The sequence below is a fragment of the Balaenoptera musculus genome, chromosome 10 (assembly GCF_009873245.2).
Source record: "Balaenoptera musculus isolate JJ_BM4_2016_0621 chromosome 10, mBalMus1.pri.v3, whole genome shotgun sequence".
In the NCBI taxonomy this organism is placed as follows: Eukaryota; Metazoa; Chordata; class Mammalia; order Artiodactyla; family Balaenopteridae; genus Balaenoptera; species Balaenoptera musculus.
The window spans coordinates 42,200,759-42,224,583 of record NC_045794.1 but is presented as its reverse complement, the minus strand read 5'-3'; the positions used below and the strand labels follow the sequence as shown (position 1 = coordinate 42,224,583).

Genomic DNA, 23,825 nt, shown 5'->3' with positions numbered 1-23,825 from the left:
TCCACCCCAAATTTGTACACTAGTGAAATCAGGTTAAAGAAAACATTAAAAGCAGCCTTGAAAGGATAATGAAATCATAAATGTGCAGAGGAGGTGAAGCCTGTAGACGGGGCAAGGAGCAGGCCCACTCTCTGCTGGGTGAGGGGATGCAGGGGGTGGCAGGGGAGTTTCTGATAGGAAGCAAGAGTCCCTTTCCTTTATACAGACCCTTTTGGTCCCCAAAGCATATTCTTGTGTATTATCCACTTAATCCCCCCAACAACCCCAGAAGATAAGAATGAATCCCACATTATGGCCAAGGAATCAGAAGCTCAGAGAGGTTAAGAGCTTCCCCAAAGCCACACAGCTAGGTAGTGTCCAAGCTGACACTTAGACCAGGTCCTCCAATTTGGATTCCATTGCCCAGATTGCTAAATGCCAGCTGCTTCACCATGGGTGACTATGATCTGAAGACTATTTGGGGCCAGCTAGTGAGGCCTCCTGCTCCTTGCCTACCCAAGGTCTCTGCCCTACGTGGAAGGACAGGTGTGGGATGTGGAGATAGAAACCAGTCAGCTTGGCGCTGGGCAAAGACCTGCAGTGGACCTGGCTGTGAAGACAAGGGCAGACCCAGGACGGAACGTGGGGCATCTGAGGGAGGATTCAGGGAACCGTGGCACAGGGACAGCATTCGGTTCTGGGAGGCTCCCTGGAGGGGTTGTCACCCTCAGAAGAAGTTCCTCAGCCCTTCTTCCTGAAGTTCCTGACCCCTCAGGGGCCTGGCTATCCTCCCTCAGCACCGACCGCATCCCCAGGTCTGTGCTCAATGAACATTAAAGGCTATCCATCATTATCCTAATAAATGGCCCCAGGACACACAGGGATGCAGGGATGTTAGAAGGAACCAAGAGTTCAGAGCCCCCAGGAGCCAGAAATCACAGTGTCCTTGGATAGAAAAAAGCCACCTTCCCACCCCCATCTCTGCAGAGCAGTCTCTGAATGTTCTTCTAGGGGTGACAATTCTGGGGCTGACAAACAGGATGAGCCCCTGCCCTGGCTGGTGGTCTTGGAAGGAAGTGAGACTCACAGGACCTGTTTCTTCTTAAAGAGCCCAGGGACGGTGTCCAGAGCAAGACCGTAGCAGCGAGGTTATCCCGGCTTCTGCCATCCTTTCAGCCAAGTGGGAAAAAGCGGCTAAAGGGAGGCGCCCCCCTTATCCACAAGGGGCCGCCACTGTGGCCACTGAGAGTTGCAATTTTGCGGGTGAGAAATGAGGGCTCTGGAACAGAACCTTCTAGGGCGGAATCCAGAAGGTTCTAAGAGACCACGTGCTCCAGCCCTCTGTTCTGCAGGGAGCATGGTCAAAATGGCCCCTCTGGACCTGAACCACCTCCAAGCAATGCTGCCTGAGTGGGTTTGGACTCACCTGATCTATCAGCCCCTGAAACACATCGATGTACTTGAGAATGTGTTCAGTGTGGAGCCAAGAGGACAGAGGTGAGGACCGCTGGTGGTCTCACCCAACCTGGGACCCTGGAACTTCTCCCTGGAGACAGTGGCCCCAGCCCCTACCCCATGCCCAGCCACCTCAGACTGTTGTGGAGTTCAAACCCGCCTCCAGGTGTGGGTGGAGACCATCTCACAGGGAGACTGTGAGAAAATTAATTACCTAATGTACATAAATGAGCTTTGAAGATGAAAAGTGCAAACGCACAGTATCCCTAATAACATCTTCAATACTTTTAGGGAGGCCCAGAGTTGCCGCTGAGCTCACCTTTAAGACGAGTCCTTGGGGAGTTGCTGGCAAACTCCCCAAGCCAATAAACAACATAAAATGACTTTTCACTCCTTTCATGCAGCCAACCCCAGCTCTCCCCACCAATAAAAGGACCAGGGAGGATCAGAGGAGCCAGAAGTATCCTAAGCAGCGCACCCGCCGCCCTCGACACCCCAGCGCGCTCAGCCTCCATCCGATCAGACCCGCACCATGACCTGCCGCTCCTACAGGATCAGCCCAGGATGTGGGGTCACCAGGACCTTCAGCTCGTGCTCAGCTGTGGCCCCCCAAACTGGCAGCCGCTGCTGCATCAGCGCTGCCCCCTACCGAGGGGTGTCCTGCTACCGGGGGCCGACGGGCTTCGGCAGCCGCAGCGTCTCAGCCCTGGGCTCCTGTGCGCCCCGCGTAGCGGTGGGCGGCTTCCGCGCCGGCTCCTGCGGCCGCAGCTTCGGGTACCGCTCCGGCGGCGTGTGCGGCCCCAGCCCGCCCTGCATCACCACCGTGTCGGTCAACGAGAGCCTCCTCGTGCCCCTCAACCTGGAGATCGACCCCAACGCGCAGTGTGTGAAGCATGAGGAGAAGGAGCAGATCAAGTGTCTCAACAGCAGGTTCGCTGCCTTCATCGACAAGGTCAGTGAGGCCTGGGATGGTCCAGAGACGGCCCCAGCCCTGCCCTCCCCCTCGGGAGGATCTGTAGGGGAGCCAGCACGACAGCCAGCAGCGGGAGAGAAATGCAGACCAATGTGCGCGGAAGGATCCGTCTTCTCGTTTAATTCCTGCAAAAGTATTTCGGACACCCACTGCGGTCCAGAAATCGAGTCTATAGTCTATAAAGTGTGTGTGTTTCCCGAGACAAGACAGCGTGGGAATATCAGAGCTGCCGCTGAAACACAGGGCTCTGGGTACCGGAGGAGCGGGAGACAGTGGGGAGAGGCGACTCCTGTGCTGGGGCAGCTCCGGAAGTGCTTAGGCTGCTGCTCAGAGCCACGCCGCCTCCCCACCCTCGCTCTGCCCCTCCGCCACGCGAGTCCTCAGGCGGGCTGCTTGTCCGCCTAACAGAACCGGCCTCACATGCTTGGTGTGAGGATTCACGGGGTTCATGCAGGGACAGTGCTGGCACACAGTAAGTGCTTGATAAACGTTAGCTGTTAGCGTTGTTTTCCAAGGACAGTAGTGGGCAAGGAGGTGTGACAGTTAACCAAGCAGGCTTGGCAGCCTCCTTCATGGATGCAGAGCTGGGAATGGGGAAGGCAGGGCCGCCAGGCTGGCGGGAGGAGGCCCACCAGGGCAGAGCCTGAGAAACCCAGAACTGCCCTGAGGCTGCCTCTCAGAAAGGCCACCTCTGCGTCTCCCCTCATGTCGGCTCCTACTGTGTCGGTGAGGCCTTACTCCAGCTGAGGAAGTAGGACCAGGCTCTGGGGTCTGGGATCGGGGGCAACAGGGGTACCTTCTTATTATCCCTTTCTCTTTAGTGATCTCAGTTAATCCTCAACATGACTCAATAGAGTAAAATATCATCTTTATTTTTTGAATAACAGATTGAAGCTGAGGGTTCAGTGAGCAGCTTAGACAGACTATGGTGACAGGCAAGTGAAGGGGACTCAAGGGACATGAGATCCTGACTCCTTACTAACTATGAGACAGTAAGTTAGTCATTTCATACCTTGGGGTCTCTGTTTCCGTTTCTGTACTATAGGAGAAATAAGATCTCCCCCCAAAGGGTTGTGAGAATTGAATAAAATTGATTGATAGGTACAGACATAGACAAAGATGTGCGTGTGTGTGTGTGTGTGTGTGTATCTTAGCACAAGTCCTGGCACCACATAGAAATATTCAATAAATGTTTGTTGCATAAATGAATAAATGAAGAATGACTAGTAATGAACAAGTCATAGTTCAACTGATTGAGCACTTACTGTGTGTCCGAAACTGTTCTAAGCACTTTACATGTAGTAACTTGGTCAGTTTTCACAACTTTAAGGAAGGTATTATTATCATCTCTGTTTTGGAAATGAGAAAACCAAGCACCCAGAGGTTAGACAACTTGCTGTTACAGTGGCAGACCTGGGAGCTGAATCAGACCCTTGGCCTCAAGCCGGGGGCACTCACACGCACAGTGCCTCCCTTGCGGGCTGGGAGCAAGGCCCGCTGAGTCGCAGACACTCCATGGCTCAGCCCTCGCCTGGCCCTGGCTGTTCAGAGAACATCAGAGCAGAGGGAGAGAGAGCTCTGGGGAGGCAGGCACCTCCCCAGCCTCCTCCTGAGTCTCTTTCTCCCACCCTGGGCGGCAGGTGCGCTTCTTGGAGCAGCAGAACAAGCTGCTGGAGACCAAGTGGCAGTTCTACCAGAACCGCCAGTGCTCCGAGAGCAACCTGGAGCCCCTGTTCAACGGCTACATCGAGACGCTGAGGCGGGAGGCTGAGTGTGTGGAGGCTGACAATGGGAGGCTGGCCTCGGAGCTCAACCACATGCAGGAGGTGCTGGAGGGCTACAAGAAGAAGTGAGTGCGCCCGACCCAGAATAACAGGGGCAGTGGGAAAGCTCCTCCCACAAGCCTCTTGAAGCAGCTTCATTAAGATTCCTGCCTGTCTATCAACAGGGGCTGCCTGGGACCCAAGGGGATGCTCAGTAGGGGCCTAGGTTTTTTCAGATTCTTTGGCTCCACCTCAACCCCGTGGAGGCCCGTTGAGTCTTAGAGCTGTTTTCGGGGGAGTAAGGAAACCCAATGGGGTTCTAGAGCTTTCTTGTTCCTCCCACTCCTGCTCACCTTCATGACACGGGCTCCGTGCCCTTCCTGCCCGTGGCACCACCTCTCTTTGGATCTAGGATGCAAAGATGATTTTAGACTTGGGGGATGGAGTGTTACTCATCCAGAGGCAGCAGGAGTGGGGTGGAATAAGCCAGGCTGGGACAGGGCTGGCCCACGAACAATGCACAAAATAGACCAAGGAGAGGACAAGATGACATTTGCAGAGTTCATCCCTTCTGAGCCCCGGAAGAGCTTGCCCAGGAGCTGAGATGGTTGCCAAGCCCCGGCCCCTGTCTCCCCCACCCCCAGGTATGAAGAGGAAGTGGCTCTGAGGGCCACAGCAGAGAATGAGTTCGTGGTTCTAAAGAAGGTGAGGGGCTGGTCACAGGGCAGGGAGGGAGGGGCACCCTCTGGTGGCCTCCACCGTGGTGGGTCACCACACCGACCCAGAGGCACCTTCCGGGGGCCTCTTCCCACATGCATGCCCCCTCCTCTTCGCCCCACTGCCAGGACGTGGATTGCGCCTACCTGCAGAAGTCAGACCTGGAGGCCAACGTGGAGGCCCTGGTGGAGGAGTGTAGCTTCCTGAAGCGCCTCTATGACGAGGTGAGGAGGGCCCTGCCAACCAGCCAGGAAGGGGGGAGGGAAGGCGTGGGGACTGGGGGGAGGTGTTGTGTGCACGTTTGCCCCCTGAGTGATGGAAGCATGTGAAGAACATGCACGCACATGCAAGAGGGGCCTGTCGTGTAGCTGTCACAGACACGTGCAGGTAAGCCCCAAGGACGGTGGCGCTCGAGCGTGCTTGGGCCTCTCTGTGCCGGCGAGCCCTGGGGTGTTGCAGCGTGTGTGCCTGTGTGCTGGCCTTTGTGCGTGTTGGTCTCTACATGGATATGAAAGAGTGTATGTGGGAGGTGGGTAGGGTGGGTTTCCAGTTAGAGAGAGGGTCTTAATTCCTGGACAGATCACTAGTCCCGGCATTCAGACCCCAGCTCCCTTTGAGTCAGGCCTTTTTCACATGCTGGGCCTCAGTTTCCCCCTTTGTTAAGTCGTGGGCTGTCCCCAGCTGACCTCCAAAGCCCCTCTCAGCTTTACTGTCTTATGACGTACCTGTGTGTGAATGAAAGGGAGTGGGAGTCATGTATCATACATGACCAGTGCCCCCTCCAGGGAGTGGACATGGCCCCCAGGGCTGGAGCACGTGGCCCAGACAAGGCACCAGAAACAAATGCATTGGCTGTCGGCCCCCCAGGAGCTCCAGGTCCTCCACGCCCACATCTCAGACACCTCAGTCTTCGTCAAGATGAACAACAGCCGGGACCTGAACATGGACTGTTTCGTCGCTGAGATCAAGGCTCAGTACGATGATGTTGCCAGCCGCAGCCGGGCTGAGGCTGAGTCCTGGTACCGCAGCAAGGTGAGTGGCCCAGGGCACCTGCCTCCTAGACATGGCACTGGGAAGGATGCGAGGTGTATATTAGAAAAGGCTTCTTTTGTCTGGGGATTTTGATCTTTAGGGATGGTAAGAAAAGGACTGACAGATCTCAGTTTGGGCGTCAGGGTGGGGCTGCCATGTCTGGCTGCACAGGCTGAGCACTGCACAACCTGCACGATCATCCGTGTGGTCCTGAATGGATGGGATGCCCCATCCTGAGCCTCAGGGACATCTCTGCTTCCCCCAAGTGCGAGGAGATGAAGGCCACGGTGATCCGGCACAGGGAGACCCTGCGCTGCACCAAGGAGGAGATCAACGAGCTGAACCGCATGATCCAGAGGCTGACGGCCGAGATTGAAAATGCTAAGTGCCAGGTATGGGTTCCGGGAGAGCTTGAATACCCAGCACAGGCAGACTGCAGCACCAGGCCCTTTGCCAGCAGGAGAGCAAAGGTCTGGCCCTAATCAGGCCTCAGAGTGTGCCCGTGAGGAAGCAGGGGTCCAGAGAGAGGGCAGGGCCCCTGGCACATCATGCTGCACTGGAGCTGGGATGAGCCGTGTCACTGACGTCCCCCTCCCTGGCCACCCTGCAACGCCACCGAGGAGAGATGGTGAAAAGTGCCCATTCCTCCCTCGTGTTCATAGTCCCATTAACTACCTGTTTATAGGTAGTTAACCTACCTTTTCTCTGGGACCCTTGCCCCAGCTCCCTCAGCTCAGGGGAGCCAAGTTGCACCTTCTCTCTCTCTCATGCTCGTCCTCACATCTCCTTCCCCACAGCGGGCCAAGCTGGAGGCCGCCGTGGCCGAGGCGGAGCAGCAGGGCGAGGCGGCCCTCAACGACGCCAAGTGCAAGCTGGCCGGGCTGGAGGAGGCCCTGCAGAAGGCCAAGCAGGACATGGCCTGCCTGCTCAAGGAGTACCAGGAGGTGATGAACTCCAAGCTGGGCCTGGACATCGAGATCGCCACCTACAGGCGCCTGCTGGAGGGCGAGGAGCACAGGTGGGGTTAAGGAAGACCTCGGGGTCTAGAAGGAGGAGGCCCTGGCCCCCTGGCGGTGAATTTCGCTGAGCCCAAGTGTGAGCTGTATGTCTGCCCGCTGCTAGTACAGCTCAAGCTTCAATAATAATGATAATTTACTGAATGCTTATTAGGCCTGTGCTAGGTGCTCATTTTAACCCTCACAGTCCAGCGAGGTAGGTATCATTTTTCCCATCCAAAGATAAGGAAATAAGGCCCAGCGTTCAGTGACTTTCTCGTGGCCACACAGTTAGCAAGCACAAGAGCCAGGACCTGCACCCAAGACATGTGGCTCTAAAATCCATTGTCTTCCAGTAGCTTCCTAAAGGAGACTGAAGCTTGGCCTGCCCCGGAGGTGGGTGCATTGTAAGGATGCACCCTATGGCTGTAGCTCTTCCTGGGCATCAAGCCCTTTCACACACGCTGCTGCATTCAGTTCGACTCTCCTTTCTGTGAGCCCGATCGGCACTATCCAGGGTGGGCCAAGTCATTCAGATTGGAGGCAATGGGTGGAGTTCATAAACTCACTCACCTCTGCTGAAAATCAGAAGGCCTTGTCTCTGTGGTCAGAGAATAGTTAGAGAGTGAGCATTTAATACAGACTTTGGGGGAGCACTTCCTGCCTCTTGGGGGTTGGATCTGGAAGGCCCTCTCTGTGCCCAAGCAACCATCTGCCTCAGGGAATCCAGCTCACCGCCCACAGTTAACGGAGTTTTCTTTCCCCTTAGGCTGTGCGAAGGTGTGGGCTCTGTGAATGTCTGTAAGTACCCGCTTGAAACACCCCTAGAAAAATGGCTTTGTTGATGGGCAAATCTGAACCTGACAGCCTAACCCACTAAACCCAGAATGTTCCAGGCCTGGGAGGGAGGGGGCCTTTCATGCCCCCCCTCTCCCCCTCCCCCCCCACCCCCACTCTTCCCTGGAGGCACTAAACAAAGGCATAGTTGAGCGCCATCCACTGGTGGAGATGTGAACTGCAGGCCAGGGTAATAAGGACACAGTAGCTTTGCCCCTCTGAGTGTAGGGGTCCTCGATTCCTTCTCGCCCAGGTGCCCAAGAAGAGCGGTCCCCAACATTTTTGGCACCAGGGACCAGTTTCGTGGAAGACAATTTTTCCATGGAGGCAGGGTGCAGGGGGATGATGGTGGAGTGATGGGGAGCAGCAGATGACACTTCGCTTGCTCACCCACGGCTCACCTCCTGCTATGTGGCCCGCTTCCTAGGGGTTGGGGACCCCTGCCCTAGAAGGCTGAGATGCTGAGGAGAACAGGGTCTGAGTTATGAACCACTAAACCCCTTTGAGGAGGAGGGAGGTCCTGCGGTGCAGAAGCCCCTTAGGGCCTGTCCTGGGGTTGGTGACATCACAACAGGCCACTCAGCCCTTCCTGTCCCCTCTCTTCCCACAGGCGTCAGCAGCTCCCGCGGTGGAGTCACCTGGGGGCCCACATGTATAGCACCACCCCAAGCCGCCAGATTGCCTCTGGCCCCGTGGCCACTGGGGGCAGCATCACAGTGATTGATGGCGCCCGACTCCTGCGCCCCCTGTCAGCCCCGCATCTCCAGCTTCAACTGCGGGAGCAGGTCCGGCTGCTTTGCCTAGAGTCCGAGGCCCCGCCTGCGTCCCCCGGGCACGGAATGGTGTGTGAATGGAAAATGTGTGCTTGCTGCCAGAATCTTCCACGTGTTCCTCCAAGGGAAAGACCCTCCACTGCTCTCCGCCACCTTCTCATTTTAGGGACTTGTTTCCTGGTTCTCCAACAGGCTTCAGTTAGAGAGAGTCATTCCCAGCCCTTTTACTCAATTCCGATTTAACTCCTAAATACCAGTGGCCAATTTGTATTATTCACCAGGCTCTCTGGGACCCTACCGGTCACCCAGGGCCGCTGGACATTGTGAAAATTTGGCCTTCTCCTGGCACAAGGAATAAGCCTAAGTATCCAGCCTGGTCTCCCACAACCTGAGAATCAGAGAGGAAGCAGCACCCCGCCACTTCCAGCAGCTCCCCTCTCCTGGCCGGGAAGGTCTCTGCAGGAAAGAATTGCCCCTTGGTTATTTCTGTTTGTGTTTGGTTGTCTCTCTAACTGACTGCCTTCTTCTGGGTTAACCTGTTCCAGCCAGACTCCTCCTGTGACCTCCCAGTTGAGAGGCCCATTATGGGGGGAATTCTTTTGACTTTGGACAGGTCTCGCTATTCAATACACCTTTATACATTTCAAAGAAAACACCATGTTTGCTCCGAGGTCACCCCCTGCCGGTGCAGGAGGGATCTGTCCAATGCTGAGTGGGTGGGATGGAGAAGGTGAGGCCACTGCCTGGGTCTCCCTCTCGCTATGACTGTCTGTGGGTGCCTCGCCTTCTGGGTTGTCTCAATCCTTGTTTTAATAAATGCTGCTGCCATGCAAAGACATGTGATCTTGTGAAGAACACTGTCTCTGTGCCTGCAACTCGGAGCCCTCTGGCCCCATCTCCAGCTGGCCAGTCCTTTCCAACCCCGTGCAGTGTCTCCCAGCCCTCCAGTGATTCTGCCTCTTCCCATCCACTTCCATAGCCTGATTCCAGCTCAGACCCCTCAGGCCTGGACCACAGCTCCAGATCCCCACATGACCTCTTTCTCCCCATCCGCACCCCACAAACCCCCCTCCCCTCCCCAGCAGCCAGAATGCCAAACTCATAGCTCTCATCCCCTACTGACTGGCTCACACCACTTCCCAGCATATGCATGTGCTCCTTATATCAAACACAGGCTCCCCCATCTCCCCTTTCCCCACCCGCTCCTCTGCCCTGTGCAACCCCTCCACCCAGATGCTCACCTTCCCAGATGCAGGTTCCACCCAATGGAGACAAGTCCGCCGCCTGAGGCCACTGGACACATAGGCTACCCCACACCCCTCCTCCCATTTGCCTTTGCTCAGCACTCCCTCTGCCCCCCTTCCCTACCCTCCCTCCCCACACACACACACATCCCCCGCTTCCTGCCCCACAGTGTCTCAAACCCTGAGGATCTCTGGTTCTTTCTTTGTGGCTCCTGGCCAGGGATGTCACTGGGTGTGTCTGGACACTGGATCAAGCTGGAAGTTCCTGGAGAGTAGGAAGCGTCTCCTCCTGGCTTTGACCCCCAACCAAGTCCCAGGATGGGGCTCCAGAACATGTCAGGCCTGAGATGGTTGGATGAACTCAGGCAGCTGGTAGAGCAGGAGGTGTAGACATCAGCCCTCTTGGACTCACCTCCATTTCTCCATTAGGAGAACAGACTGGCCATCACTATTCCAGGCAGATGTCCCCCTGCCGGCCTCCTCTGCTGCCCCATCCCCCAGCCTGTCCCTGGGAGGAGATGTTAAGGGCCTGTGCATTCTGATGAATCCTCATCTCAGACCCAAAGAGCTATAACTCCACTGGAGGCCTCTCCCGAGTGCTTTGGCTGCTGCTGTTTGAGGTTTGCCAGCTGACGCCAGACAGGTCTCCTCCAAGTTTCTGGCCCCCTCTCCTTCTTTCTACCATCTCTCTGGGCTTCAAGGGCATGGTCATACTCACAACAGGCCAACATTCAGTTTAAGGCACATCATTCATCCACAGGAAAGGTTAAATCTCCAGGGCTGAAACGTCAGGAGATCAAAATTTGAGCATCAGCTGTGCCATGTCTCAGAGAGACGCTGGGCAAGAAGTGGCCTGCATGCTCTGGACGTCAGCCTGGGGGCCTGTGCAGTGAGTCTGTGCTTGGGGAAAACACCTTGATGTTACCTTGGGTCTGGGCCAGGCATAACTAAAATGCCCAACCTGGTACCCAAAAGTATGACACCGTGCATTGAAAACTCAAACAACCAGGAGCTGGGAGGTATCGATAAGCTTTTTAATAAGTTTCCATATTTTGTGTGCATGGCAGCCCGAGGTGCCATCGGCATGAAGAAGAAACCTCTCCCGACCACCCTCCTTGCAGCCAACAGCAAAAATGCAGAGCAAGCTCTTCTCTTTTCAAAGGATTCTGGGTCTCCCACAGCTCTCTCCTGAGAAAAGAGCTATTCCTTGCAGAAACGGTACACTCCAAGAGTAACTGAGGATTAAAGTTTCATTAGAAAAAAATAAATTTTAAGGAGAAGTCAAGTGGTCTGAATCTCTCAATCAAGAACAAGCCAGAAGAGCAAGGGGCCCAGACAATAAAGTAGGCCCATGTCAGTGGCTCCAGGGCTCTTTCCTGGGCTCTTTTTTTTTTTTTTTTGAAACTCCACAAACCAAGATGAGACCCCCATCAAGAGAAAATCAGACCTTCTATCCATATTCTACTCCTGTGCAAACATTCAATGCCCCTCCCCGAAATACACAGGATCTCCAAAGGATAAGGAAGTATGGAATATAGTGCTTTCAAAAATCAGGTAAGCTTGGGCTTTGGGGTCTTCTTCATTCCTTTCGGAGGCCACAAGCGCTCTTCCACCAAGTCTCAAATCCCCTCTGCTTTGGACCATCCTCACAAACACCCACACCCAGGCTGCTCCTTCTCCCGGTCCTGGTGTTGCCAACTGTTCCCTGCTTCAGTCCTTGGGATCTCGGGAAGTACAAACTGGAGCTGTTACCCACCCGAACCAAGCATGGTGAGAAATGCAGGGTAACCACATGATCAAGGAAATCACAAAGTGTAACCCTCTTTGGAATGGACAGGGACATTGGAAATGACCATCTGGGAATCACCTCTTGTCTGGATACCCCGCTCTTATACCCTTGGTGCTACTGAAGAGTGGTGGTGAGAGGCAAGTAGCCTGGGAGGGGAGTGGGTCAAGGGAGCACTCAGAAGATGAGCTTTTGCATTAAATATGGAGGAAACACTGGAGGCACAAATATGCATATACACACCCTCCACCACCACCATCAGAAAGGAGAGGTAGACCCTCCCCCATTTCTACCACCTCCCCTTCCCCAGCCCGATCCTGGTACAACGCCTTTCCCTCCGCAGAGCAGATCTAGTGGCCTTTTGAACCTGATTTTCTCCCCAGCTCAAACTTGGTGGAATCCAGACCATGCTGTGCCCAAGATGTGCTCCTGCAGGACCCTCTAAGCCCAGGAGGCAGAGACTAGGGGGACACCACATGAAGAAAGATCTGGAGAAAGATCCCAGAGTCCCAGGGGACCAATGTGCCCCTTGGGGACACCTTCTGAAGTCATCCCTGGCATTGCCAGGGAGAACTACTCAAAGGTTTTTCTATATCTTGAGATCAAATATGTATTCTTGTGACAAAATATCTTCTACCCAATCAGGTCTTTTTTTAAATCCCTTTTTATAAATCCCAAATAACATAAGGTGAGAGAAGTAAGAGTTTTTCCTATAAAACAAGTGAAAGAAGGTTGTCCACCAGAAACCCCTCTCTCCATCTTATCACATCCAGGAGGGACACCCTTTGCATCTGAGGGGACTCTGAACAGACTTCCCTGGTGGGACTTCTTGGGGACTGTCAATTCAGGAATAGGCCGGAGACAGAGGTCCCCAGTCAACTGTCTGTGTCCAGGCCATCAGGGAAAATGTCCTCCCACCAGAAGTCTGAGTTTTAATTCTGGATCCCCACATAAGAGGCATGTGTGAGCTGCCCCATAATAAGGTCTATCCAAGATTCTTGGAGAGCAGAAGCTGTGGGGAGATGTTTCTACAAACATTTCCAGGAGGTTCTTTTATGTCACCTTCCACCCCTTATCTCTGGAGTGTTGTAAGGTAGGATCAGTTGGAACCCCTCATCCGGAAGCATTCTGATGCACCATGATTTTATTCTCAAGGAACAACCAAGGCAAGGCAGTGGAAAGTATATGAACATTGACATTCCCTAGACCTCAGTTTGGATCCTGGACTAGCTGTGTGACCTTAATAAAGTTATCAACTTCTCGGGACCTTAATTTCCTTGTCTGTGAAATGAAGATAATACTGTTGCTGTGAGCAATGGATGAAATACATACATGATGCGCCAGACACTTAGCTGGTACTTGTGAGCACAGACTCCATTCTCCTCCTCTTTTCTGCCTTTGTCCCCACCTCACCCGGCGTGGGTGGCCCATACTGGCTCTGACCTTTTGACAAAGTCAGAGGAGAATGGCAAAGAGATGAATCTGATCCTGTGAGAATCAGAGAGAAAGTCACCTCAATGGCCAAATTATCTGAGCCACCCTCACAAACCAGTGACTCTCAAACTTTAGTTCTTATAGGAGTCACCTGGGAGCTTGTTTAAATTCAGATTCCTGGGCTCATCCCCAGAACTTCTGATTCAGTAGTTCTGGGTGGAGCCCAGCATCTGCATATTTAACAAGTCCCCTCACCCCCGGCCCCTCGGGGATCCTGGTGGTCCATGGACCACACTTGGAGAAGCACTGAAACAATCAGGGAAAACAAGGAAGGGCGCAGGCACTGACCTGGTTGCTAAGAGAAAATCTCTGCCATGACATTTAATCACACACACCAAAAGAGAGAAGGAGCCGTACAGGAATTACCCAAATACAATAAAACTCCAAATCACCAATAATAAAAACCTGGGAAGATTAGCCTCAGTCTTTCCATCCTGACATATGCATAGCTGGGGGATGCCCTGGGAACATACAATCTCTCAGATCAAGCGAAGGGACTCCCAGAGCCCCAGCCCCACTTCCCCTGCTGCCCCCTCAACACTGAGGGGCTATACAGAGCCCCTCGTCCAAGGGCAAAGCACAAGGGTGCACCCATGCACTGCCGTCCCCTATCTGGGTCCCTACCCAGAGGGCCTGGCACACAGTCAGTTCTTAGTAAATGTCTACTAACCTGAAGTTAGTTGGGGAAGAAAATGACTAAGCAATTTATATCAAAAAGCCTTTACATCCTTTCCTGGACCACAGCGAGGGGAGAATCAATGGAGGTGGCAAGAATGCCAAACCCAGGGTTGACAGTCAAAGAGTAAATCATAACTCCAGTGAGAAGGAAACTGGAGAGTTAGTTCTGGCTTCCCAGCGAGGGGCAATCTCTAAACTGACATTTGGGCCTGAGAGAGAAAAGATTTCCCCGTTCCTCCACTTTCCACCCTCGCCCCGTCAGACCCCATCTGTCCAGAGTCCCACCCAGCACTATGCAAACCGCATAGATCTCACACTGGAACAGGCCCCCACTACAGAGGGGGAGCAGAGGGCACTGCTGCCGATGGCCATGCCTTCCAGGCCACGAGGGATGGTGGAACTGAGGTCCCCGCAGACCATGACACCCTGGGAACGGTTCACACCTGTAAGGAGACAGCAGGTCTGAATTCTCTTCCATTCCAGACATGGTGTGACCCAGAATTTTTCTGGAACCAGTGATTAACTCTCTTCACATGGTAATGGACCTGTGACATGAATCTTTTTAAACTACAGGAAAAGCTAAACCCATTGCCATCTTCTTGAAGGAGTGTGATTAGCAAGTTGGACACCTAAATCTACTTGACTAATGTTGCAATGTTGAAATCTTTAGGCAAAAACTGACTGATCACAGGAGAGGAATCATCTAGAAATATGGTTGCTGGAAAGGTGAGGGGAACAGATAGACACCTAGGCTAGGGGCTGCATCCACACTGAATTATTAAAGATACAGATTTAAGAGATACTTTCAGTAGCCCCAACTGATCAGAATACACAGCCCATGTTTTTTTCTCATAAAACATCGTACCACTTGAGGAGTATTCTGTGTGGCTGAAAGACTTGGGTGACTTTTGCAGAACCAATTAGCGGGTCCGAATTTGCCACATGCATAAGCTTAGGCTTCATGGATGCTCCAGATGGATCCATGTAGGGGCCAGATATTTTGGACCATCCATTTCTATCAGCTCCCTCATCTAGTGCCCTGTGGACAGAGGTTCCGTCACCAGTTAGAGGAAACCCGATATTAAGGCCACTGACCCCCAAAGAACCATGCCCACCCACATCCCCAAACTTACAGGTATTGATGGAACCCATGCCTTCCCACACCCTGCAGGGGAGAGGAGAGTGAGCGGTTAGCACCTGGCTCCTCTGTTCTTGAAGCAGGCCTGTCCTCCTCCATCCTGAAGCGGGGAAGGGGAGAGATGAGGGGTGGGGCCTGCTGCAGAAGGATCAGGGCTAGCACTGCTCCTGGGGATCCCCAAAGGACAGGGGAATGTTAGTTTGCAGGATCCAAAAGGCCACTTTATGCCGTGTTTGCTTCTCGGCCATGGAAACTCGGGGTGCTGAAAAGTAGGGGTAGGGTGGGGTGGGGTCACACTCCTTGTCCCTGTGCTAGGGACAAAGGTGATGGGAGCAGCTACTGCCGAACTGGACACCTCTGGGTAGGAAATAGCTTCCTAGCATCCAAATGGATCCATTTTTATCTCACGCTTTTAAATGTTACCCCAGACACGCACCTGACTTGATAAATTCAGAGGGAGGGAGGGAGGCTGGAGAGTGTGGTAGTTAAGAGCCTGGACCCTAGAGCCAGGCTGCCTGAGCTCAAATCTGGCTGAGCCACTTACTAGCTGGGTGACCTTGCCCAAGTCACCTAACCTTTCTGTGCCTCAGTTTCCTCAGCTCTAAAATGGGGATGATAATACCACCTCATAGGATTGTTATAAGCTCCATGTGTAAAGTGCCTGCAGACGGAGCCTGGCATGCAGTAAATCTGATGTAAGGGTTTGCTGTGAGCACTATAAACATTTCGTTATGATGAGACATTATACCAGGACCTTGCACTCTTCATAAACACCTGTACTTTCTGTTCTATGTCTCCCCCCCTTTTTAAAAAATTCCCAGCTTCAAAACGTTTCCTCCAGGAAAGCTCTGTTCTGATTCATTCTTCCTGACTCAGAACACTTCTCCACTCCACAGCTTCTCAGGGGATATATGCTTCCAGCTCACCTTCCTCCTACGTGAACCTGGCTTTACCACAGTCTCGGAACTGTGCCCTTCCAGAAGATTCTATTCTAGCAAATGCCCATCACGGTGCCTGTTGGGCCACAATACTGGCAGCAGCTATCTCCAAGTTGAGTGATTATGCCTGCTTTTATTTTCTGTGTTTTCTGCAGTGAGCATTATTTGTATAATCTAATTACACACGTTATATGCAAAAGGAGAAGGTCTATTAAAAGGGCAGTGGCCACCATACGCAAATATACTAAACCGCCTTTTAAAATCTCATGTGTAGGGAACGCTGCATCATTCATTATATGATCGAGTTATCAACACACTAATGATGATTTCCGTAATGAAAGTAAGTTTCACGGTGCAAATGCCGAGAGCCACACTGAGTGCTGGCAGGTGGATTAGGGACTTACGGGTGCAAAGGGGAAGACTGTGCTGGTGGCTTCACTCAAAGGCCTGAGGAAATGGACAGAAAAGTTTCCCTGCTTTGGTCAGTCATGGCCAGCTGCTTTGGGTGCCACTCTTGTCAGATTTCTAACACTACCCAGGTTAATAAAGAGTCTCTCCATGGGTGCAGCCCTGCCCGGCCACCCTGGATAAAGATATTCTAATTCTGATAATAATCTGTTTCTACGTACACTTACTATGTTCCGTTAACCCTTTGAATCCCTGCAACAGCCTGAAGCTGTGGATTTTATGATTATCTGTTTTACAGACACTATTAGGACACAGAGGCATAAAGGTTCGAAGCTAGTAAGTGTAGAGCTGGGATCTGAACCCAGGGGATCTGGCTCACAGCCTGTGATCTTAACCTCTATACTCTACTCCCTGGCCTAGCCTGCTCCCTGGGATGGGATCCAACTCAGAGGCAATAATGACGTGGCCACCCAAGGCTAGAGGCCCATGTACCATCCGATGTGTAAATCCACATTGCTCCCTCCCATGCTGACTCCACCTGACCCTGATTCTTGGCTCAAACTGTCAGCACAGCCTGAAGTGTCCTGTCCCTTTCCTGCCCCCTTAGCTCCTCTACCTCCTCCCCTGAGAAGCCTCTGACATCCTCCCTGGGACACTAAGCCCAGTCACCTGGAGGATGGATGGATTTGTGTCTGTCCCTGTCTTCCCTCCTGGGCAAGGATACTGCGCTGCTCCTGTCTATTCGCTGGTCCTGAACCCCAGACTATCCAGGTTGATAGGATTCCTTGTCTGTGCATCTTAAATCGAATGGCCTTTAACAAACCTTCTGAATGATTGCAGCTTTCACAACCCACTGAGATGTGACTGCAGAAACACCCTTTCAGCCAACAGGGTAGCATAGTTACCTGGGAACGAGCTTTAGGTGCAGCTGGAGGGGCAATGCAGGAAGGGAGAGAGATCGCTGGAGTGCTAGCTGGGAGGCTGATGTAGTTCTAGCTTAGCCACTAGCTAGCTGCGATCTTGGACGAGCCCTTCCCCTCTCTGAGCCTCAGTTTCCCTATCTGAGAATGGGGAAATAGCGGGACTCTCTAGAGCTCTAGAGACTTTGCCAGTTTGAATGCTCTCTCCCTGGAGATGAGTCAGTGAGGCACTCTTCTAGCCCAGAGTGGGGATGTGAAGTGACCCTGGACCCGTCCTCACCGGCTCTCCTCGCCCTCCAGCAGTTTGCAGTAAGTGGTGATCTCCACGTCCAGGCCCAGCTTGGAGTTCATCACCTCCTGGTACTCCTTGAGCAGGCAGGCCATGTCCTGCTTGGCCTTCTGCAGGGCCTCCTCCAGCCCTGCCAGCTTGCAGCAGGCATCATTAAGGGCCGCCTCGCCCTGCTGCTCCGCCTCTGCCATGGTGGCCTCCAGCTTGCCGCACTGCAGGGAAGGAGAGGAGGGAAGGGGCTTGAGAAGAGTGCAGGCTGTGGGAACCCTGGTGGGTCTCCCATGGCCTTGGTCATCCCAGTTCACCTCCATTCAAAATGGTCAACCTTTAAATTACCTAGGCAGGGAAATCACAGCCATTTGGAGCTTTTTCCTTCATTTCTTAAACCACCTTATTGTAAAACTCAAGTCCATGGTGAGCCATTAGGGGAAGGAAATGTTAGCACTAGAATCGGACTAACACTAATATAAGATAATTATCTTACATTTTTATACTGTTGCTGTTTACAAGGCACTTTCGCAGATGGTATCTTATTTGACCATGAAGTTACCCCTGAGCTTGTCAGAACAGGCATCGTTATTTCCATTATGGAGATGAAGAAGTCAGAGAGAAGTCAGATGAGAGTCAGAGACGTTGTGACTTGCCCTGACCTACCCAATTAGTTAGTGCTAAGCCCAGATTCTCAGAGGCCACTGTATGGGGTCTCATTCCTTGGCCCACTGAGGTCAGCATGTTGGAACAAGTTCCCCACACACTAACTATAGCTCCTTCCTTTTGCCCAGCTTAAGAAAGTGTAAGGCACTCCTACGACTCAATAGCAAAAAAATAAAATAAAGACAAAAAAAATTAACCCAATTTTTTAAATGGTCTAAGGACTTGAATAGACATTTCTCCAGACAAGACATATAAATGGCTAACAGAGATAAGAAAAAATAGTTCAACATCACTAATCATCAAGGAAATGCGAACCAAATCCACAATTTTCCAGGTTATCAACTGCCTGTTAACTTTATAGTCTTTCATTGAAGTAGAATTCTTAATTTTGATGTGATCATGACAATCTATTTTGTTATCTCGTGGTTTTGATTTTTAAAATTTTTTGTGTGGTTTTGATTTGTAAGGTTTGCTTAAGAAGTCTTTTCCCACCCTTAAGTTACAAGGATATTCTCTTACATTTTCTTCTGTTTGCTTTATACTTTCATCTTTCATGCCCAGGCCTTGCATTCATCTGAGGTCCCCCATGGTATAGAGTACAAATTGGACTTTGGCTCTACATAGGCTTTCCATACAGTGGGTCTATTTTTACTACTCTCACCAGCTGAATAAACAGCCCTTTGCTTGTTGCTACCTTCATCAAATACTAAGTTTACCTTACATCAAAGGGCCTGTTTTGAGCTCTCTCTTCTGTTCCAGTGGTCCAATGGTCCATTTACCTGCTCCTACACAGGTACTAGACATTTTTATTACTGTGGCTCTCGAATCCTCAGACTTTCTCTTTGCTTTCCTTTTCCTTTTCTTTTTTTTTTCATAGTCTTTTCCATTATGGTTTATTACAGTATATTGAATATTGCTTTCCTTTTTCATAACTGACTTTACTATAAATGGACTTTGTTTTTTTGCATAAAAACTATATTGATCTTATCAAGTCCCTCAAAAGAAATTCAGATGGAATTTTATTGCATTATACTTATAAATTAGAGGGAATTGATATCTTTAGAATATCAGGCCAAATTATGTCTGAATATGATATAATTCTACTTAATCAGATTTTCTTGTATTTTTTATAATAAAGCCTTACACTGTTTTTCATAATGACTATGAATACTTTGTTGCTATATCACAACTACTTCACTGTTTTTATCACTCTTAGGAATGGTATCTTTATTTTTCTATTTATTTCCCAATTGGTTGCCACTGATACAGAAAAACACTTTTAATTTTTGTAAGTTGACCTTGTAACTAGAAGCACTGCTCAACTCATCCTATTATTTCTAGAGTCTATTGGTTGATTTTTGTTGTGTTTTCTATGTAGCTGATCCCATTGTCTACAAATAATACCAGTCCTATCTCTTCTAATACTTGCGCATATTTATTTTCTTGGCCAGGCGCTTGGCCAGTATGTCAAGCATGGCATTGAGAGGATGTCCTTGTCTTGCTCCCAGTCTTCATTGGAATGAGCCCGAAGTTCATCCTTTAGGTCTGACACCCTCTCAGCTCCACCAGTGCTCATCTACTGCCCTTTGAATAGTTCTGGGCTTTTCTGCCTTTCTTCGCCTGGCCATGCCTCCACCCTTCCGATTTTTCCAAGCCCTTCCCACCCTTCAAAACCCAGCTCAAGCCTGACCTTTCCCACAGAGCCTCCCTGATTACACCAGCTCAAGGTGAGCTCAGCCCCTGAAACAGACGAGAGAGGCACTTTGTCAGGTAATTGACAATCAATCACAAACTGCCTTGAAAAATAGGTGTCTATTACCCGTTTAACTTGTACCTATTTCTGAATCTACCTGACTAAGCAGTCAGCTCCTGGAGGACAGAATAAACAGTGGTGGAGTATGTGAAGGTGCCACGATTTATCAGCTCCAGGCCATAGGCCTCAGTGTGTTGCAAGTTCAAGGTCAAGAAGGCAAAACTGGAGGCGGCAAGATTGGAGAACAAAGCAGGCAAAGGGGAGGCAGTCCCCATCCTGGGTCACAGGCGATGCAGGCTCAGCCTCGGGTGCTTTCACAAAGACCATCTCGTTTCATCCTTATTGAGGCCCAGGAGGCCAATCTTCCAATCCTCACTTTTCAGACGAAGAAGCAAGGCACACAGAGAGGGACTAGCTTGTCACGCAGCTAGTCAGAGTCAGAAATGGGATTTGCATCCACACCTCCTGACTCTCAAATCCTCTACTTCACTGCAGCAGCCTCCTCGCTTCCACAGCCAGACAGCAGACAGGCACAGCCAGGGCCAGGATAGTCCTCTTGAGCCCAGTGATTCTACCTCCAGTAATTTATTTTAAAGAAATTATTAGAGATGTGCACAAAGATATATTTGTGAATGCTCATCACAGAGTTGTTTATCAAAAACCCATGAAGAAGGGACCAAAAAGTAAAAGGCTCGTGGATATTAAGACCAGAAGAAATGACACAAGTCAGGGCATGCACGGGTCACAAGCCAGGCAGACAGGCAGGTTACCACCAGAAAGCCACACGGTTATGAATAAGGCCCGGTGGTGCTCGCAAACCCAGGGAGGTAGGCAGGCATCAGAGGACCAGAGCTACAGGGCAAGCTGTCATTCCAGGCAGCGGGGCCAGGTCAGCCCCCAGGCCAACTCAGGCCAGCCGTGTGAAGGGCAGGCACAGGCCTTGGCGACTGAACCAGCCTGGGATTCGGCCAGAGCCTTTATAGCCCGTGGTGAGGGCGGGACCCGATCCAGCCTGGAGCCCAGGTGGAAGAGAGCAGCCTGTCAAGCTGCTGCTGTCCCCTTGTCAGCTTCCTGTCTACGGCTGTTTTCAAGGGCCTCACCCTGTCTCAATTTTCTCTGTTCCGGGCCATTTACAAATAGGTGCTCTAATTCAAGCTCTCTAAGGTGGCCATGATTGCCTCGTAAAGCTGCAGGGCTGTGGGCTGTTTTCTGCTCACGCAAGGATGACAGTTCACAGCCGATGCTCACCGTCCCTTTGCAAGGTTCTGCTGGCCGCATGCAACCCAGACCAGTCACCGTGTTGAAGTACTCAGGGTGGGGGAGCACCTCCTGCCTCTCGGCGCTCGCCTCATCCTCCCAGCATCCCAGCGAGGCCTGGATTGCCGTTCATATTTTACAGGTAAGGAACCTGGGGAAACATCACTTGTCACGGGTCACAAAGCTAGTAAGTGGCAGAGCTGAGCTTCCAACCATGCTTGTTATCTCTGGAGTCCGTGCTACCGTCATCTCCCATCAGGACAGGGGGCTGGGTACACTCACAGCTCCCCCAACCCAAAGAGGTGGGTGTGTCTACACAAAGACCCTCAGTGAAGGGTCCAATCTGATACTGAGCTTGCTGGGTTGGGGCAGATGTGCAGGATCGGAGGACAGAGGCACAATTACCAACGTGGTGATAGAGAAATGCTTCGTGGAAGGCCCGCCATCTTGCATCCCTCAGCATCTGACCGAGACTTAATCTCACGTAACCATTGCATGTGCATTGAGAACCGTCCAGATGCTCACCAGTTCCAGCTTCGAGGGCTGGCCACCTTCCTTCAGTTTCGCTCTCAGCCGTGGATTTCCCAGGCCACCGTGCTCCTTGCCTCCGGCTCTGAGCTGGCCTGCCCACAGAGCGCGAGGACCAGGACCAGGACCCAGGGCTCCTGACTCCTAGACTAAGGTTCCTTCCACACCTTCAGAACTAGAACTGAAGGCCCTTGTGTCTTTCCCCGGAGGGTTGGACATATCAGAGAGGCCAAAGGAAGGTGGCCAGATGGGGTGGCCACAAGCCAGGCCTCCTGACGCTGCCTTTGTCCCCGCAGGTGTCAGCAGCTCCCAGGGTGGGGTCGTCTGTGGGGACCTCTGCATGTCGGGCTCCCAGCTGGTGACGGGCAACACCTGCAGCGCCCCTGCAGCAGGAACCTGGAGGTGAGCACCGGCCTGTGAACGCCCTGCGGCCAGCTCAGCAACACCTGCGGAGGGGGTTCCTTCGACCTGGGGAGGTGCTAGGTGGCCCCCAGGGAGAGCCAGAGAGGCCCCTTCTGCCTGCCAGACGTTCCACTGCCCCCACTGCCAGCTGAGAACAGTGGCGCCTCGGTAGCTGTCCCCCTCGTTCTGAGAATACACCACACTCTCCTTCCCATCGGCCACTTCTCTGCTCCTCTTTTCCCACTGGAAGGGGATACTGCGTGGGAAGGGACCCCTCCCTTCCACTGTCTGGGCCTCTGGCCCTGCCCAGGAAGAAGGGCTCTCCTTCCCAGGAAGGAGCACTGCTGGACCGCCTCCCCCAGCTCTCTGGCCTCTTGTCCCCCGTTTTTCCAATAAACTGAGGGCTCCGCTTTCTGTGCTGTGATGTGTTGCTTTCTGGGAGTGAGCCCCTGTCCACCGACGGGTGAGCACCCCAGCCCATGGAGGTGGCCTGAGGACTGGGGTGCTTCTGGCCTGCTCTCAACCTGTGCACCTGCAGGGCATGTCCCCAAATGGTTCCAGCCTCCCCTGGACAGGCAGTGCCAACCTGCCACCTCGGTCATGCCTCTGGGTCTGGGGTAGTTGGGGACTTATTCTTCTGACTGGTTTTGAAGGGAACCAGAGGAGGGCATGGGATCTGCTGGAAGACTGTGTGTGCGCACGCGTGCGCGCGCGTGTGCGTGTGCGCGCTTTCTGGGCATGCCACCTCCCTTTCTGGGCACACATTCACTCTGCTCCCCCGCCATCACCGCCACACACACGCACCACAGCAACCACCACCAGGGGGCTACCTGTGTCAGTCTGGACCCCACCCCACCTATTCCCACTGCTGCCCATCAATCAAGGGGAGATGAGACCCTTGACACCCACCCCTCCGCCCATACACGCCTCTTCGGCACCTGGAGCAGCCTCCCCCCAAAGCCCTGTAGCCGGTGAGGGGAGACCGTCTACTCGCTCTCTCAAGCGCTCAAGGGAGCCCTACTCACTGCCCTCAGCCCCAGGTACCTCAGATCTTCAATTCTGAGGCTAAGCTGGCTCCTGTGCCTCCAACATGGCCTGACCTCACCTGTCCTCTGTTCAGGGAGAGTCTGGGAGGTCTCGGGAAGAAGACCTTGAGGAGCCCTTAACCCCATTCCGGAAGCACAAGACCTGGAATAGCCCCGCTCCTGTGCTGTCATTTCCTTCTCACTGGCCCTCTCCTTGTCTCCCTTCACCCAACCCCACCCCAGCCCCAGTGCTGGTCCTTCCTCAGACCCTGAACTTTCTACGCATCTCACCACGCTGTCCCAGGAGGACCCAGCATCTTCCCTCACTCCTTCCTGGTGTCTCTAGGGTCCCCTCAACTCCTCATCCAAGCCCTCTCTGCTCCCCATTGCCCTCGCCCCCTCCCCCTCTGGAGCCCTGAGTCTCCAGCCTTTCACTTCCTTGTTCTGCAGGCCAGGCTCTCAGTTCTTCCCTGACTCACTTTCCTCACCCAGACAACCTCACCCTCAAGCAAGAAAGTGCCTCGGCGTCCTTCTCCCGCTCTTCCGCACACACTTCCTGGGCAATCACATCGGCCTCTTGCCTTCAGTTCCCACCATGGTTAACGTCCTCCCTGGTCCAAATCCTTCAGCTGTGCTCAAGTCCCGATGGCTCTCCTGCTGCCCTGACCTCACTCCTCAGCTTCAGACCCACTTGCCCCAGTTCCTCCAAGACCTCTCCACTTGGCTGTCCTGGAGACTCTTCCAACACAGCAGACCTTCAAGCTGTACTCACTATTTCCCACTCTCT

General features: G+C 52.6%; 1 protein-coding gene across 1 annotated transcript; it reads left to right on the top strand.

The window, feature by feature from the left end:
* Nucleotides 1-1,966: 1,966 nt before the first annotated feature.
* On the top strand, nucleotides 1,967-22,417 carry LOC118902147 (keratin, type II cuticular Hb5). The gene is made up of 9 exons (XM_036866161.1): nucleotides 1,967-2,386; nucleotides 4,048-4,256; nucleotides 4,815-4,875; nucleotides 5,016-5,111; nucleotides 5,755-5,919; nucleotides 6,186-6,311; nucleotides 6,717-6,937; nucleotides 7,684-7,715; nucleotides 21,908-22,417. Exons 1-9 carry the CDS (start codon nucleotides 1,967-1,969, stop codon nucleotides 22,015-22,017), a joined length of 1,440 nt encoding a protein of 479 aa, XP_036722056.1. The 3' UTR covers nucleotides 22,018-22,417.
* The last annotated feature ends 1,408 nt before the right edge of the window (nucleotides 22,418-23,825 follow it).